This window comes from Sinohyriopsis cumingii, unplaced genomic scaffold (genome assembly GCF_028554795.1).
Source record: "Sinohyriopsis cumingii isolate HCF-2022 unplaced genomic scaffold, ASM2855479v2 utg001237l, whole genome shotgun sequence".
Taxonomy (NCBI): domain Eukaryota; kingdom Metazoa; phylum Mollusca; class Bivalvia; order Unionida; family Unionidae; genus Sinohyriopsis; species Sinohyriopsis cumingii.
In genome coordinates this window covers 1285376-1303251 of record NW_028315973.1, presented here as the reverse complement: position 1 = coordinate 1303251, position 17876 = coordinate 1285376, and the positions used below count along the sequence as shown (strand labels likewise).

The 17876-nt window shown below is 37.1% G+C and overlaps 1 protein-coding gene across 1 annotated transcript in view; it reads right to left on the bottom strand.

The window, feature by feature from the left end:
* The window catches only part of LOC149772707 (charged multivesicular body protein 7-like), a 72763-nt gene that overhangs the window by 22279 nt on the left and 32608 nt on the right, over nucleotides 1-17876 (bottom strand). Inside the window, exons 7-8 of the mRNA XM_089947472.1 lie at nucleotides 14476-14595; nucleotides 2716-2814 (exon numbers count right to left, since the gene is read on the bottom strand). Of these exons, the coding sequence (XP_089803598.1) occupies nucleotides 2716-2814; nucleotides 14476-14595 (219 nt within the window). The remainder of the gene's footprint in view (nucleotides 1-2715; nucleotides 2815-14475; nucleotides 14596-17876) is intronic.

The following is a 17876-nucleotide window of genomic DNA, read 5'->3' as shown; positions in this document are numbered from 1 at the left end:
AAATCAATAGATGCAGAAATTCTGGAAGAAGACAAAGATGGAGCAGAAGGAGCTAGATTGGTTTGGTTTACTTTCTGTGGATTTAATACCATTTTTCAGCATATGATAGACTATTTAAAAAAAGACATGAAAAGCTAAAGAAAGTGGAGGAATAAAACTAAGCACCTGATAGATAAGGCAAAAGAGAACTACTAAGTAAGAGTAACAAGACATTTTGGAAGCATCTAAGAGAGCTGAACCCACCCAGGAACAGTTGTCTTCCCCCTAGACATAAGCAAAATGATGATATAGCAACATATGTACAAGACATTGTGGAAATGTTCAACAATTTCTTCATAAGCACCTTTGCTCACTCCTGACAGCATCAGATATAATCTTTGATCTAAACTCAGAAACATGTTTATTTTGATTTTAACATGAAATTAACAGGTACCTTATATCGAATTGTATTACCCAGGTAATTATCAACAGGCGGGTACCCTAATACCTGGATACCTGTTGAAACCTTTAGTACCTGGTGTCTGGAAATTGGATATTGCTGTAGTCAGGACTGGGTTGCAATGAAGCAAGGACTGGTGATGGACATGTCAGTGTCTAGTACTGGATAGTGTGAGACAGTGGTTCACCAAATTTGAAGCCAGTTATGCTGGGCATCTTTAATATAATCAAGGCTGGTGCTGGCATTTTAGTGTTTTATATTCAGAGCTGGTTATATGAATCGCTATAACTAGTCCTATTTGTAGACAGCATAGGTTGAGGTTATGCTAATAATGGAGTTGTGATACAGGGCATTTAATGCTAAACAAAAAATGCATGTATCGATGAAATTAGTCAAAATGTTATGCTGAGCTTACAATGAAGTGAATTCTACAATCTGAGATAAATCAATGAGAAAATTTAAACAACTATCCTTTCAGTGAAAAAACGAAAGAAAGGTTGAGTAATGAGATGATCCTAAGTCACACAGACCACAGGGCAGGCAATTAAGATGTCAATGAATTGCTAATCACATGACTAATTAAAATATAAAATGAGGCTGAGGTATGAAAACTCTGATATAACTTAAACTGAAGAAAGGGCACTACTATTTGTGAGGCCTCCTGTAAGAGTGTGCTGACCAGGCAAAAATAGCAGTAGCAGCATCATTCACTCTATTCAAGGGGAGACCAATCTCATCTGACTTTTACCATAGCAAGCAGACAACTTTCTAGCATTTGTGTTGCTAAAACAAAACAAAAGATGTGATGAAAGCCCTGGCAGGCATGGATCTGCAATATAATGGATGTTCTCTTAACATAGTATGATTGAGAGGTCTGGATCTGGAAGGTGTGTGTGATCTGAATTTTTAATGTAGCTTTAACAATTTTTCAGTCATATCGCTACAATGTCTGCAGTGTGACAGTTTATAGTGATGTCCAGCATTGGGGCATCATGTCGCAGACATGTAGCATCATGTCCCACCCAGTCACATTATCCTGACACCAGGTCAACCAGTCCTAACACTAACCTTTTAATGCTGAGCGCCAAGCAAGGCACCTGTTAGTACCATTTCTGTAAGTCTTTGGTATGACTCAGCCAGGGATTGAACCCACGACCTACCACATCTGAGGTGGATGCTCTAACCACTAGGCCACCGGAGCTGTTGGATCTGGAAGGTAGTAGATCTTCTCCTAAGATATTATAATTAGGAGGTCTGAGTATGCAAGGTAGTAGATGTTCACTTAATGCATTATGATTAGAAGGTCTGGGTTTGCAAGGCAGTGGATGTTCACTTAATGCATTATGATTAGAAGGTCTGAGTTTGCAAGGTAGTGGATGTTCACTTAATGCATTATGATTAGAAGGTCTGAGTTTGCAAGGTAGTGGATGTTCACTTAATGCATTATGATTAGAAGGTCTGAGTTTGCAAGGTAGTGGATGTTCACTTAATGCTTTATGACCAGGAGGTCTGAGTTTGCAAGGTAGATCTTGTAATGTATTATGATTAGGAGGTATGCATTGGCAAGGTAGTGGATGTTTTTCTAATGTATTTTGACTGGTTAATGTACCTGAAGAAGCAATCACAAAAGAGATCTTCCTTGGTGAAATAGTGTTTTCATTATTATTTGAATGGAACACATTTTCTCAGCTTTTGTGATTACTACCAAGCATGAAATTAGGGACACAATGAACAATTATCCCTACGTGAATCCATGAATTTAGATACTGATATAAAATGTTGGATTTTTTTATCCACACAACCATGAAAATGCAACCCCTGAAAACAAGAGACTGTCAAAAAGACCAATGCTCTACTGACAAAAATGAATTTCCAGGCATTCAGGACACCTACTTCCATTTACCTTCTGGGTGCTGAAAACATCTCTAACACTCTTCAGCAATAACAAGATTTTCAAATTAGCTGCTGTGATATGAAATTGGAAGCATTTTCATTTAAGACCAAGAAGACATCATAAGAAATCTTCTAGTGAAAACCCCATGTTGATATGACTGTTCTATATATATTTCATCCTCCAATATGATACTTTCACTTTGATTTGATACTCTTCTGTTTATCTTTAGTATTTACCTTTCTATAATCTTTCTATCTTTCTGTAACTTTTCTACATCTGTAAAAAGCAACTTCCAAAAACTATGGCATGAAACTGATTAGCAAGGTCCAGAACTCTGTCAAATAGAAAGCTGAAGACATGAAGTGTGGCCCTATTGATTTACCTCGGCAAGATCATCAATGAATTTTGCAACACTGTCTGCACTCTGTTTCCCTGTCACTACCTTAAGAGTTGCTGTACCACTCTTAACAGCCTCTAGCACCTGCAGAGAGATCAATAATTGTACAAAATGCTTAAATGATAAGGAAATTTAAGTTATATTGATGATACTTATTATTAGTTTTTACTGAGTAAAGATAGGTAAGGCTTTGTCACACACCATATCCAGTAAATCCTGTCTTGAGACTCAACCCATGCTGTATAAAAAATGTGGTTGCTCATTACAGGTTGTCTCTCATAACACACATGCAGAGGGAGCAATTTTCATGGCTGAAATTGAATTGGGCTGATGAAGGAAATATACTGTACATATATTTTATTAGTCTCTGCCATTATGGCATATGAATGTTAACTATAAGATGAAACTTATTTATCCTGTCCATAAATTGTAAAATTAGCAATCATAATACTTACTCAAAAAAGGAAATCTTTTTAGTAAATTATGTTTCTCCAAAAATATTTACCAGATCAAAGTCATTAACATTAAGAAATTAAACTATGCTACCTCTCAATCCAACCCTCCCTGAAATTAAAACCGTCTCCTGTTTATATTTCACAGATGAAGGGAAGTAACTCTTAAAGCTTAACAGCCCCTTCATCTGCTAGGCAGAACTCGTGTCTACTGGTTTAAGCTTAAGCAAAGCCTTTTACAGGATGCTCACATTTATGAGGAAAGAAGGGACTAATAGTAATGTGAGTGGGTAAGCATTTTTGAAAAAATGTAAGTTACTAAGATAAATTTCATTTCTCCAATAAATACATTCCTCGATGGCATTAACACTAAAGCACCATTCCGGTGGCCTAAGTGGTTATAGCATCCACCTCAAACCAAAGACTTACAAAAATAGTACCTGCAGCTGCCTTGCTTGGTGCTACCATTAAGAGTTCAGTGTTAGCAGTCCTAACACTGAACTCTTAATGGTAGCACCAAGCAAGGCAGCTGCAGATACTATTTTTGTAAGTCTTTGGTTTGAGGTGGATGCTATAACCACTTAGGCCACCGGAATGGTGCTTTAGTCGTCAGCCTGGTGTCAAGATAATGTGACCTGGGTGGGACATCATGCTACATGTCTCTGGCATGATGACCCAGTGCTACAGATCACTATAAACTGCCACACTGAAGACACTGTACAGAATGCAAATTCTAACTTTACTTTGCTGACCTGCATTATGTTGCTACGTGGAAACAACATAATGAACATAAATTATTTTCTATCCTTTCAAACCTTTAACCTAAAGAATTCTTGAGCAATTTATGTGCATATTATACAAGTAAATATTTCCTATGACAGTATGAAAAAAAAAAACAATAAATGCAAAGTATTAGAATCTTATCTTGTAACCAAAAAAGTTTAACCATGAATGTATCTGTGCCAATAAAATCCCAAACAAGATTTTTCAACCAACCTAACATCCTTAAGACGATTTGGTTAAAAATTAAATCTTTTAAAGACATTTACAAAAGGATTGATTTAAAGTCACTGTAATAGTTTCGCACCAAAGTTCAGCTCAGAGATTTGAAATGTTTCTAATCCTGGTTTCCTCCAAATATTCAACCCCCATTTTTCACATCTGGACATTTGGGATGGAGTGCAGGTTCTGAGCAATTACATATAAAAAGAAATTTGTAATCTGCCACCACCATAAGACAGTTTAGCAGCAGGCCTAGTGAATTTAATCTATGTTATATTGACTTATAACTGCATGAAATCAATAGGAAAACTGTTTATTTTCTCAAAAATTACAAGTATTATAATTGTTATGACTTTAATCTGCTGACAGACTAGATGAAACTCCGCACTGATGAAACCTGACCCGGTACTCGCCATTTGCGTTAATAGTCACATGACTTCACAACTCTGAAACAAAGACAGCAGAAGTCTAATAGTCACATGATATTAACAACAAACTCCTTTTCAATGTCATTGTACAAAATTTCAATTATTTTAATGAAAGTAAGATACCTTTTGTGAAAACCAGAAAGAACATAATTCTCAACATATTTATTTCAAGAACAACTACAAGAAACTTGGCCAGTCTGATTAAATCAAGCAGAATAGTCTGGTTCCCTGATTCATATGTTCCCTTTGTGAGAGAGCACATGTCAACTCTGGAAGTTGGTCTTGGAATAAATATAGAGAATTTTGTGCTCTGTCTTTTTGTAAAGTATATGACTTTCATATATTTTTTCTACAATATTTGAAAATGGTGGTTGTGAGATTATGTGTGCTTGTATAACAGGCAATCAAAATCGCTAGTACCAGCTCAAATTTCATCAACACATTAATTTTATCATCTTTCAGCAGATTAAAGACATACTGATTTTAATACTTGCCATTTCTGAGAAAATAAATAATTCTCATATCGATTTCATGCAGGTATAACTCAATTTAACAATGTTTAAGTTTGCTAGCCCATCCACTAAGCGGCTATGCTTTAATGCCACCATGTTGGCCTCTTCTGATGCTAGACTGGTTTTCATACCTTCTCTATAAAACAAAAGATACGGATATCGAACTGTCTGTGAAACAAAAACTCTACTAGGCAAATCTAATCCAATGAGCATTTGGATTGTCTCAAAAAATGTATTTATGACAAGCACCCAAATGAGCCATACTGTAACCTCCTAATATTCTGGTTAGAACTCGTTAAATTTAACTCACGATCAGTTCATTCACGACTCAATTACATAATTGTTTCGGGCATCAAGTTGTGGAGGAAAATTCCTGGGGTTTTCCTGGCTTTCATAAATATTTTCAAAATTCAAGGACATTTCACGGTTGGGAAAAAAAATTATCATTTCTCCGGACTTTTTCCCAATTTTTCAGTAGTGTGGGAACCCTGCCCTTTGGTCTTTCTGCTGATGAACATTCCTTCTCTTGTATAGACCCTGATGAAGTCATAAAGAGATAATGGCTTGCAAGGGGAGCAGAAATGATGACTCATGTAGTGTCTGATTTCTCAGCTCAATAAGCCCCCCAAAATACAAGGAAGGATAGGTAGGGTTTAAGAGAAGATTTGCATGAGAACATTTCTTCTTATCAGATCATGGTTGCATGACCCATTAGGGCATTTGCCATTGTGTGAACTGCTACTGACTACCTTGGTAACACATCACACACTCCCTACCTTATGTGCTAAGTGAAAGATTGCAACAGATACTAAATCAATTATGGAGGATGCTGACCTGATGTTGTAACCAACTGAAAACATCTGTCCATCTTATAATAGAAGACATGTAATTGTGGTAATTACTTCACCCAGACTGGGCATATCTGAGTGTCTGTATTTGACTTGTACCAGTGAGAAAGTTGCATGGAAATAACTAATCCCCCAACAATAAAAAGGCCTTTTAAATCTTATCTGAGTGATGCCTGGCAATGTTGACAGTCTCTGCTGACTGTGGTAAAATCCTGAAGAACAAATGTTCATCTATGTCCACTGAGGCCTTCACAGTATATGTGGTACTGACTACCAAAGAAGGTCATTCTGACAGAGGCAAAATTACATTGATCTATTAAACTGCCACTTTAAAAATGAACCATTTCCTTTTCATGGTCAGACAAAATGTTCAGATAAGTATGTGTTGACCCCTTTATTAACAGGAAGAGCTGTCATCCTCGTAAAGGCTCTGGATCCTGGTATATAACATTCTGTCTGGCAGTGATGATGCCATGTCATCACCATACATAACATTGGCACTCCCAGCAGGATTTGTCAGTAGAACTGTTAGCATCATGACCTGCATAAAGCATGGTCAGGCTGTGGTATGTTGGACTAGAGCTGTCAAATGGCCTAGGCTAACTGGCATAATGGGCATTATAAATTATAATTCCTGTGTGCCATGTACCAGCATTATGGATATGGTCAGTTCGCCTGGCCAGCCTGTTGCCCAGACGGTATGGTCTTCATGACACAGCTCACCACTGCTGATGGAATTGTCAAGTAATATGTGTTTCACCAATCTGAAAAGACAGTCAGGTCTGCTGAAACTATATACTGATTGACCAGTCAGTTGGACTGGTTGGTTAACAGTTGCACAGCAAAGTCAGAATGTAAACCTGCACTGTCAGTTTCAATGGCACTAAGTCCATGCATGGGCTGTGATGGGAATTCATGCCCAGTTGGCTAACACTGTGTTAAATATGGTCCCAATTTCCTCCAAAATCACTTGTCAACAAAAGTAAAACCAATGCTTTGTCTATTATGTTTTATTATCCATGAATTGCTGTAGCTTCAATGGGATCATAAGTGCAAGTCACCGTAGTTGCCATTCTGGGTATCTTTACTTAGGGTGAGGCTGGCAACTTAATGTCCTAATAAAGTTCATCAATGATTCTGAATTTGGATGGATACTTAGCACTTTAAGTTGAACATGCCCTTTTCTACTGCCTATTCAAATGCTCTTTTTAAGACATTGGACCATTTGTCTTCTGCCCACAAGTAACACACACTGCACTGTGTGGAAATGTACATTTTGTGCAGGCAAGGAACATTTGACAATTATCCTAACAACTTCATAGTGGTTTCATTTCTTGCATTTGTTTGACACTGATAGAGAGAAAAGAAAAATTCAACTAGGGGAAACTCACATTACTAGGATGACCTAGAAGAAATACATATTAAACCAAAGTTCAAGAGTACAGAACAAATACACTGTGAAAACTATATGTGAGTGCTACCAATCGATATGATGTGGATAATACTGACAGGCATAAAGTATGAATCAATTCACTTTTTAATTTACGAAACCACAAGAAAAGCTCTTAACTGCAATATTAACAGTCTGTGCAAAAATTTAAACAGGCAACATCCATCATATAGGTGGCAATCTAGAGTGGGAAAGGGGAGTTAATCTGAAAGAGTTGCTTCCCTTTGTTTACAACACTACAAGATGTTTTGTTTTGATTTTTACTTTCAGCAAGAGTTGGATTTTGAGATAACAGGTTATTTTCCTCGTGTTAATGTGTGTATTCCATCTGACAGAAAAATTTATTTACAGCCATAAGCCAAAACCTATGTAACCCATGACATGGATAATATATGGATCAGCTCAATAAACAAGAGGATTAACAGAAGTGTAAAGGTGAACAGATGATGCCATTTTGATGTGGCAAGTTCAGCATCATGTGTGGGTTTAAAGGAAAATATCAATAAAGCAACAAAGAATATGTGCCTTTACAATAACTACAAAATTAACTCATTCAGAAAAAGCAAATAACTTAATAAGATAAAAAGACAAAGACATATTCACTCTGGTCATGACTATGTGTCTATGACTGCTACTTCTTTAAAGATGTAATAGTTAACTGTAATAAGGATTTTGATGACTACGGAGCTAAAAGGTGATTTGACAAATACATAAGTCTGATTTAATATCAGCATACAACATTTTTTTCTAAATCCAATGAAAGTTGTAACCAGACTCAACCTTTTCCTTCATTCTTTTGTGGATCTCAGTGCAGAACAAATCTGCTCTCTGCCTGCAGAATCATCAACTGTGGTTACAAAATAAAAGTCAGTAGTGTTTATATCTGGTTTTACAACATGAAACATGAGTTTTGCTAAGAAAATTGATGATCGTAGGTAGTGCTTGGCAGGTGGTTACTCATGACTGTGTATTTATATTAGGAATGTATGGGAAGGGAAGTTTTTCCAGGTACATGGTACAGGGTCATGGTACCCTGTCGAGTAGTTTTCTCAACTCTCATTTTGTCCAATTTCCCCACCCCCTATCTCAACCCCATTTCTGTCAACCATGAAACATTTTCTTTAGGTTGGGGAGGGGGGCTATTTTATTACTGCTGGAGGCAGGGCCAACCCAGTAAGATCATATCTTTATCTGAAAACCCAGCCAGACTAGGTATTTCTGGGTAGTGCAAAAACCCAATAAATCCTGGTGGCCAAGCCAGGCCAGTCCTGTCCATCCCTAATTTATGTAATAAACTCCATCCATGCACAACAACTTCAGTCACAAATGACAGTCGGTCATAGGAGAAGTCACTCACATCATGTTTTACTATAATAGCAATTACTTTATCGACTGAGAAATTTTAAAAAATTTTAAGCTGTCTCAGTTTGAGACTGAAAATTAATCCATTCTAATTTATTATCCACTCAAATAAATGTGGCCAAAATTTTAATCATTTTGTAACTCTCTAAAGTAAAGACAAAATGGAAAAATAACTAGTTTGAATGCTTTGGAAGTTCAGCATCTGCGGTAAAATTACAACAGTAACTACCAAACAGTATCCAAATAGATGTTTCTCCATTCTTTGGCACTGGTACATAAACTGAATAATACAAGTCCTTCAAGAAGGCAGACACTCTACAGGCTGATATCAAATCTACAGGCTGAGATAAAATTCCTTGAATCCAAGATAAGTCCGTTTATTCAGTCCTTTTACCTTTTTTAACTGCTGAGTATCATAACCATCTCAGATATTCTTGACAAACTTACATATACCAAATTTGGTAACAAAAATATTTTCGTCTCTTTCAGTTATGTTCAAATGAAACTGGTATGTGCAGTACAACATTCTTTGTGATGACCTTTGACCTTAAACCTGATATCATCAACAGAAAATCATGCAACTTGTCAAGTTGTCTCAGACAATGTCAAAAAATTTTTGTTTGGTTAAATCAATAACTCATTTTTGGGGGAAAAAGACAAAGTTAATGAATCTGTGGTGTTGTAACTATCCAAACAACCCAACAGGACCCAAAATTCCCATGAGACAACTTCTTTTTATTGGGAAGTGGTCCAAGAATTAAGTTTTGCTGCGGGGACCAAAATATCTTGTTATGCCACTGCTTCAAATATATATTCCAACTAATTCAAATAATAAAAATCCATTTTTATGTTTTTGTTATTTTACTCACAAGGCAGAATAGCTATATCTCTCAGTTAATACCTTTTGAACTCAAAATCAATGCCAGATAGCTGGCTATCAACTTGTTCATCAGAAAGCAACTAAATAAAATGTTGCATCAAAACTCGTATATGTACTAATTATTGTGTTCATAAGCTCAATAAGGTAAAAAATTGCAAACAATGATATTCAACTTGACCCCAGTGTCAATTGGGTCTTGTTTTCAAAACTCTATCATGAATGGGTGGATACATATAGAATCTATGTTGGGGTTTTGACCGAGACAAGGAAATTCCAGCCAAGGGGTTATATTATTAGTCTCCCCACTCGGGCAAGCCTCGTGGGAAGACATATAATGTAACCCCGTTACTGGGATTTCCTTGTCTCGGTCCAAACCCCAACGTAGATTATTTTTCTCACCCAATATTTTCCTTTAAAGTAAAAAGAATTTTTCACTAGTGTTCACGTCCTATGTTTGCAAGTGGCGAATGAATATAAATATGTTAATGAGGTCTGTGGTGTAACCGCTGTGTCCATAGTACACAGTTTACACATGTGAGTAAAAAAAATTAACATAATGAGGTACTATCACATTTAATATTTTGATGTTATATGAACTTGACAATAAATAATTAATATTTATTACAAGAAACTGTTTTATTTTCATCAGTTTCAATTTTGAAAAGTTATATTGTAAATAATAAAACGATATTGGCTACTCAGCTTTAATGTACACCACTCCCTCGATAACTCGCGCACATCGGGGTCCAGAAACATCGACCGCACTATAAGTGAGGCGCGAGTTATCAAGGGACCTATAAAATAAGCTCAAAACCAATAAAGTGATTGACGACATAACGGAGAAATAAAGGGGGGGGGTAGGCAGATTATACTGTTGAATACTCACTTTATAATTGTTCTGAGATTAAATGTTAATAAATATCTTTTCATAACGGTGTACTTTATTATTTCCTCATAGGACAACATTAATTTCAGGATAAATTACAGTATATTGAGGCGATCATCGAAAACATTATTCCACGTGGTTTCCGTTCGCTTAACATGTGTACCACTTCACATATTGTGTACTACGTCACTAATTTTTATGTTGAATTGGATACATTGTAGTTTTATTGTTTGATCCAAATTAGACGTTTTTTATATACAAAAGATCGACTCTTTTCGAGAAACAGTGTCGATCGAACGATAGATAGATAAATATTTCTGAATGTGATAGAAGTAAAATGGAAAACAAACAAAACAAGGGTTAATCAGTACAGACGTATTTAATTGGTCTACAAATTTAAAACAACGTAAATTAGAACAAGTTAATACTTGCCGTTTGTGCCACGCTTGACAAATATCAATTCACTTTTTGAAAAAATCAGTTATTTTTTTTTTGTGTGTGTTACTCCTTGGTTTCTCTGCCGCCGAGCAAAATCCCTCAGATTTCTCAACTGCATGAGTTTTACGTAGTCAACATTTTGGGTCTCCAGCCACCTTATGGCAATATCAAAATATTTGATTGCTTCCTGTGCAGAGGGGTGGGGGGTGCAACATCTGCGTCTGCATCACTTTCAACACTTGTGTTATGTCTTCTGCTGCAAATTTGTTCGCTATAGAAATAATTATAGTTTCATCTGACATGTATTCGGCTGTGGGGCAATCATTTGTCAGCACAAATCCACTCCTCCATATCAAGAGAAACGCCCATCTCAGGACCACGAGTCTGTACGAATTTCTCCCAAACAGCCTCGGCATTAATGACATCAGTTTCACTGAAACATTCGAAGTCGCTATCATCGTCGTTGTCTCTGTTACTGTTTTGCTTTACATCAAAGTCAGCTCCAAGACCCATAATCCAGCACCCGAGCTCTCTTGTAATCGATTTTTTTTTAATGCAACAAACACTCCCCCAAGTTGTTGATCAAAACAAAGCCGGCATGTACAAGTAATTAGGTTCTCACAGAAGTACTCACGGGTTTCGATGTGACGGTCAATTGACTCTTTAATTGGTGTTTATTTCATTCTCTGTTGCCACCTGTTAGCATTTACCAGAAGTTTTCATTGATCGCTATTTCACCAGCCTGTTTATTTACAGTATACTGACAACTATTTATCATAAAAACTTGCATACTATATGGTATCTTTAAACAGAGGTATCGCTAGGATTTTAAAACTGGGTCTTTCTGCCTCTGAAGTCAGTCACTAAATATCAGTACATTTTCTCACTCGGCCGCTAGTCAAAGCCTTTGAACTAGCCGCCTAGCTGTTGCATCATGTTCTTTTTTTTTTAATGTACTCTTATAAAATGGCAACAGTACATCAAAGAGTCTTTCAGTCATTGAATTCTGTCATTGTAAATATCAGCACAGTTAACTGATCAACACATTTTCCCACAAAACGGGTGGCTGAAACAGGACCGGCAAATCTTTGAATTTTCCCGAGCACCTATTACATGCGTACGGAGGACTCCCGCCTCAGTGATTTTCTGCGTCCCAGATCAAAAATTGGCGTCCAAATACGCGTAATTAAGCGTTTTCGAGATCTCTGAAATTAATTCTTCTTTAGAACTTGCAAATTTCAAAATATTGATTATATTTTTACGGGCATTAATCACCATTTTCGATGATAAAACGAGCAATGTATCAAGGTTTAATTTATCAATTCTTATCGTAATTTTTTCATGTTCAGCATATTTTAAAGATATTTTAAATACATTTTCTCTGGAAAAAAATTGGGAGCCAAGACGGACACCGCGTTATAAGCGGGATCGCGAGTTATCCGGGCGCGAGTTATCGAGGGAGCGGTGTAGTTATAATTTAGTACAAGCTGTAACGAAGAGTAACATCTTGCTTTAGATTATTCATGGGTAATTAGAGATCTGTGTCACTATCGTATATAACTATTCTTTTCTTTGGAGGAGGTGAAACTGTTTGTGACATACTTGTGTTGTCCTTAATATTGATTGTAAAATTACCACTATGTATAATAGACTCTCCAAAATTGGACTCTAGTGGATAACCATGTGCTAAACTTTCAAGTTCACAGATTCTTTGAACATTTATTTTTCTGTCTTGGAAACATGGCAAGTGCTACAGTGAAATTTGCTTATGGATTAATGTGTTGATGGCTAAATGATTCCTTCTGGCTGGTAACTGCATTATTTGTCATTAAATACTGTAGGTATATTTTTTATTCAACCGGGGCACAATGGAGATGCTTAACAAAATTAGAATAAAGCATGTTTTATATAACACTTTTCTGGCTGTTACTAAGTTTTCCATAGTTGTTAAGAGAGTTGGGAGGCTATGAAATGTATAGGTCTATAGTCTATGTGCATGGATCAGTGTTTTCTGTCATATATCATTTCACACAGCATTGAGAACTTTATCCTATCTGTAGCAGTCATTTTTCAGGGCAGCATCATTAAATGTAGCTAACAGTATATAATGTTTCACATGAAGTATTTAAAACTAGTTAGGTAGCTTTAGCTACATTTAATGACGCTGATTTGAAAATGTACTGAGCTAGGTCTGCATATAGGATAAAACTGACCATGCTGTGTGGAACGAACTAGCATAATACCATAAAGCTCGACATGATATATATTTGTGTCTTTGTCTCTCTCTAAATGTTTTTTTTATGATATGTTCTCAAAGATGGATTTACCTTAAGTTACTATGTTTTTGTTACATATTTGTTGCTGTTGTTGTTTGATTTTAGTACAACAATGTCAGGCCTAGCAGAAGACAACAAGGGTTTCTTTTTTAATAAAGTAGTTATGAGCATGTGGACACCTTGACTGAGACGACTGGTCTGAGATGACTAGACTGAGATAAGAAAAGTAAGGTTAGGAAAACAGCTAGATTTCTCTGTTGCATGGGTGAGAAAATAATGGTCAGATCTGCACTAATTCATTCAGGACTAATTAAATGAACTAACTAGACACTGTAAGAAGTGTTTTAGTGATTGGTGAAAACATAATGTTAACAATGCCACTCATGCAAGAGGTGGAGTGAGAACAAGAATCTTTCAGCTGGTCACTATGGTGCCATGCTGGATGTCACATGAGTACCATTTTCATTCAGAAGCCAGCTACATGTTGCTGAACTGTTTTGGCGAAACCCCAAATTAATTTGACCAAATAAAGATTTTAACACTGTCCCTTAAAAGTTGGAACAGCATCTGCATGTTTGATCAGCACTCATTTTATTTTGGGCCAACTATATACATCTCTCCCTCTATAATTTGTGCACAACAGGGTCCAAAAACTGAGGTTGTGCTATAAGCTGTCTTTATATCATTATAGATAAGAAACGTAACTCTTACAGATGAACTCCCTTATTCAGGAGAAATGGCCATATAAAGATTTTTAGGAAGGCCATTGCAGCATGTTGCAGGATCTGATCAGCACTATTTTATTTGGGACCAACTATATATTATAAGAAGTCCTGAAGTAGAAATCTAGGACCAAATATATATTATAAGAAGTCCTGAAGTATAAATCTAGGACCAACTATAGTCCTGAAGTAGAAATCCCTTTTTAATATGATCATCCATTCAGCAATAACAATTTTCAAAATAGCCACATTGCTAGCATAAGGCTTTACCTCAAAATGAAATGGAATTGATAGCATGTAATACAAAAGTCATAAGGATTTACCTCAAAATGAAATGGAATTGATAGCATGTAATACCAAAGTCATAAGACTTTACCTCAAAATGAAATGGAATCAATAGCATGAAATATCTAGTATAAAAGTCTTAACTTAAAAATGAATGAAGGTTTCTTTCTGTTCAATCATACATTAAACACTTAACAAATGTACCTTTTCATCTGAATGAGCCTGCCTGATGCGTGAAAGAAGATCCTCTAGTAACTCAAGAGAACCGGTCAATTTTTCTATCCTCTTCTGAACCAGTCGCCTCTTTCGTAGAGAGCTTAATGCCTGGAACAGATATAATACAGTAGTTTTTGCTACATTATGATTTCTGGTCTGTCATTACAATAATGTTATGTATAATTACTAGTTTATCATATGTGTATATCAATTTGAATTTAAAATATTTAAAATATTTTTTTTACTAAATCCAGGAATTAGCATTAGCAAGATTCCCTTTTCTGTTATCATTGTACACAAAAAAAGTCACAGCTTAGGGCTGTAATGAAATCCCCATTTTTTAATAGAGCTTCCATGCTCCTCCCAAGTTAGTTTTTATTTTAACCAGTCTTTTTAATTTTAATCTGAAGGGTATAATCTTCGAATAAAGAGTTAAATCCAATGAAAAGACTGAAAGATTTTGTAAAAGATTAAACAGAACATTTCTGAACTTCTGTGACTTTTAACTCAAGCTCTGATTTTCTGTACATAATATAGAAAATCTAATGAACAGCTATTGCACAGCTGAATTTGCCTGTTCAGAGAGGTTAATGGCTTCAAAAACTGGTATAACAAGGAAATACTCAATGGATGGAATGTTGGTGTCTGCTTGGGTCACTTTTTGAGCAACAACTATAGACTCTGGAAAATATACTCTCCCATGATGAACGAGTTAAATATACCTATGATGGAGTAGATTGGGCTTTTTAATCATCATGAATGAAAGGTATGAGACTCATAAGCTCTCTTGATCATTATATAGATCACCTAGTGGATGCCAAAACATGTGTGTGTAATTTAAATTTTTAACATAGCTTTAACAATTTTTCAGTCATATTGCTACAGTGTGGCAGTTTACAGTGATGTCTAGCACTGGGGAATCATGCCACATACATGTGGCATCATGTCCCACCCAGTCACATTATCCTGAAACTAGGTCGACCTGTCCTAACACTAACCTCTTAACACTATGCAATAAGCGAGGCAGCTGCCAGCATCATTTTTACAAGTCTTTGGTATGACTCGGGTGGGGTTCTAACCTGCAACATCCAGCATCAGAGGTTGATGCTCTAATCACTTAGGCCAAGAGAGCAGTCAGGATGCCACAATATCAGCAGAAACCTTTAGTGCCTCCAAGAGGGTCATATTTTTTGTAGAATGCCCCATGTGACATGACCTAATTAACTGCTCATAAGGAAATTCATCCCCATGTGTAATGAAATCCTACGATTGGACAATCCAATTTCATTAGGTTGGGTAAAAGGCCCAACTTTGTCACTACAGACAAGCAGTTAGGCAGATCTTGTCTGAGCCACTCTATAAGGCCCCTGTGGATCAACCAACCAGTCATTGAAATACTGGAGAACAGAGATCCTGTGATCTTAGGTGGATAGACAGTACTCCCATTACTCTGGTAAAAACTTTGGGTACAGAGGCTATGACAAATGGGACAGTGTGGAATTTGAAAACCTCCCACTCTATGCTAAACCAGAGGTACTTCCCAAAAGGATGCCAAATATGGATGTGAAGATGTGCATACTGGAGGTCAATGTGGACTACTTAGTAGCCAGACCCTGACTAAGGCTGTGACCTCCATCCTGAATGGTTCCTCCTGCAGAATTTTGATTAGGGTGGAAAAGTCAATAATTAGCCAAACAGTTTATGGAAAATCTGGGACAGAAGGATAGACACTGGTTGTTTAATACACTTCTCTCTACTGCACCCTTATTCAAAACTGCACCTCTTCCCTGAACTGCACAAAATTCAACTGGGGAAAACAAGTAGGGGAGCTTTCAAAGAAGGATGTTCCCTGAACTGAAGACAGTATCCTCTGACCCACCCTACATCCATTATGCACAACTAAACTTTTGAGAAGGTTAGATGGGCACCAGTGGGAATTGATATGCCCCTAGGGCTGCCCCCTCCCCCTCTGCAAAGGGAAAAGGACTTACAAACTGCCTCCCTGGGCCTTTCCAGTGACCCCAACTACTGGTGAACAGGAAGGCTTAAATTATGTTTGCTTTTTGGAATGTGGCTGCTGACTGCATGGCCTTGAAGAACTTCGCTGATGATCACTGGGTGGTCAGGATGACCTTACTTCCTGGCCAGTTCTAAATGGGCCAGTAGCAGATGTGAGGAACTCATGTTTTTGGCCCTTCAGGTCCTGAGAAGCCAGAGACAAATGAGCCCTCCAAAGGGGGTCTCTGCCTCCACAGGAGCAGCCAAAGAAGGTTATTACTGTGCTTAAGGGCAATAAAAAAATTCATAAACAATAAGTATGAACGTTCAAGAGACATAATTCAATGAACAATATGTAATACAGTGAGGATATAACACTCTAGAATAATGAAAAATCATAGATGTCTCATTTGTGTTTGAAATGGGCTGAAGGCAAAAAATATTCTACAGAGTATTTGAACAGAATGAATACATTTGGTGTAATTCAAAAAGAAAATGATGGCTACTGTGCATAGGCCTGTGATATATGGGAGCCGACTCAGTCTGTGTTCTACTGGTTTGAACTGCTAAAATATTCTGGAACATTCACTATATGTGAGGATAAATTCTTATGATATTAAAGAAGGTAATTCCATTCCAGAAGAGGTAAGCTGTCCAACAGCAAATGTATTACTGAAAATGAAGGGGGCAACTAGTTGGTTCAGTTCACTGCAAAGAGATCTATCATCAGATGAACCCAGAGTATGTTAATCTGATTGCAAATAAGGTATAGGGACCACATGGTATGAATAGTATGGCCCCTCCCTGACAACAGCTTGAATAGCAAATCCCCTCCTTGACATGGTATGAATAGCATGGCCCCTCCTTGACAATGGTCTGAACAGTATGGCACCTCCTTGGCATGGTATGAAAAGTATGGCCCTTCCTTGGCATGGTATGAATAGTATGGCCCTTCCTTGATAAAGTATTAATAGTATGGCCCCTCCTTTACATAGTATAAATAGTACTGACAGGGTATGACTAGTATGGCCCCTCCTTGACATGGTATGACTAGTATGGTCCTTCCTTGACATGGTATGAATAGTATGGCCCCTGATTGACAATGTATGAATAGTGTGTCCCTTCCTTGATGGTGAATGAATAGTATGGCCCCTCCTTATCATGGTATGAATAGTATGGCCCCTGACTGACAATGGTACGAATAGTGTGTCCCCTCCTTGACAAGGTATGAATAGTATGGCCCCTCCTTGACATGGTATGAATTGTATGGCCCCTCCTTGGCATAGTATGAATAGTACAGCCCCTCCCTGACAATGGTATGAATAGTGTGGCCCCTCCATGACAGGGTATGAATAGTATGGCCCCTCCTTGTCATGGTAGGAATGGTATGG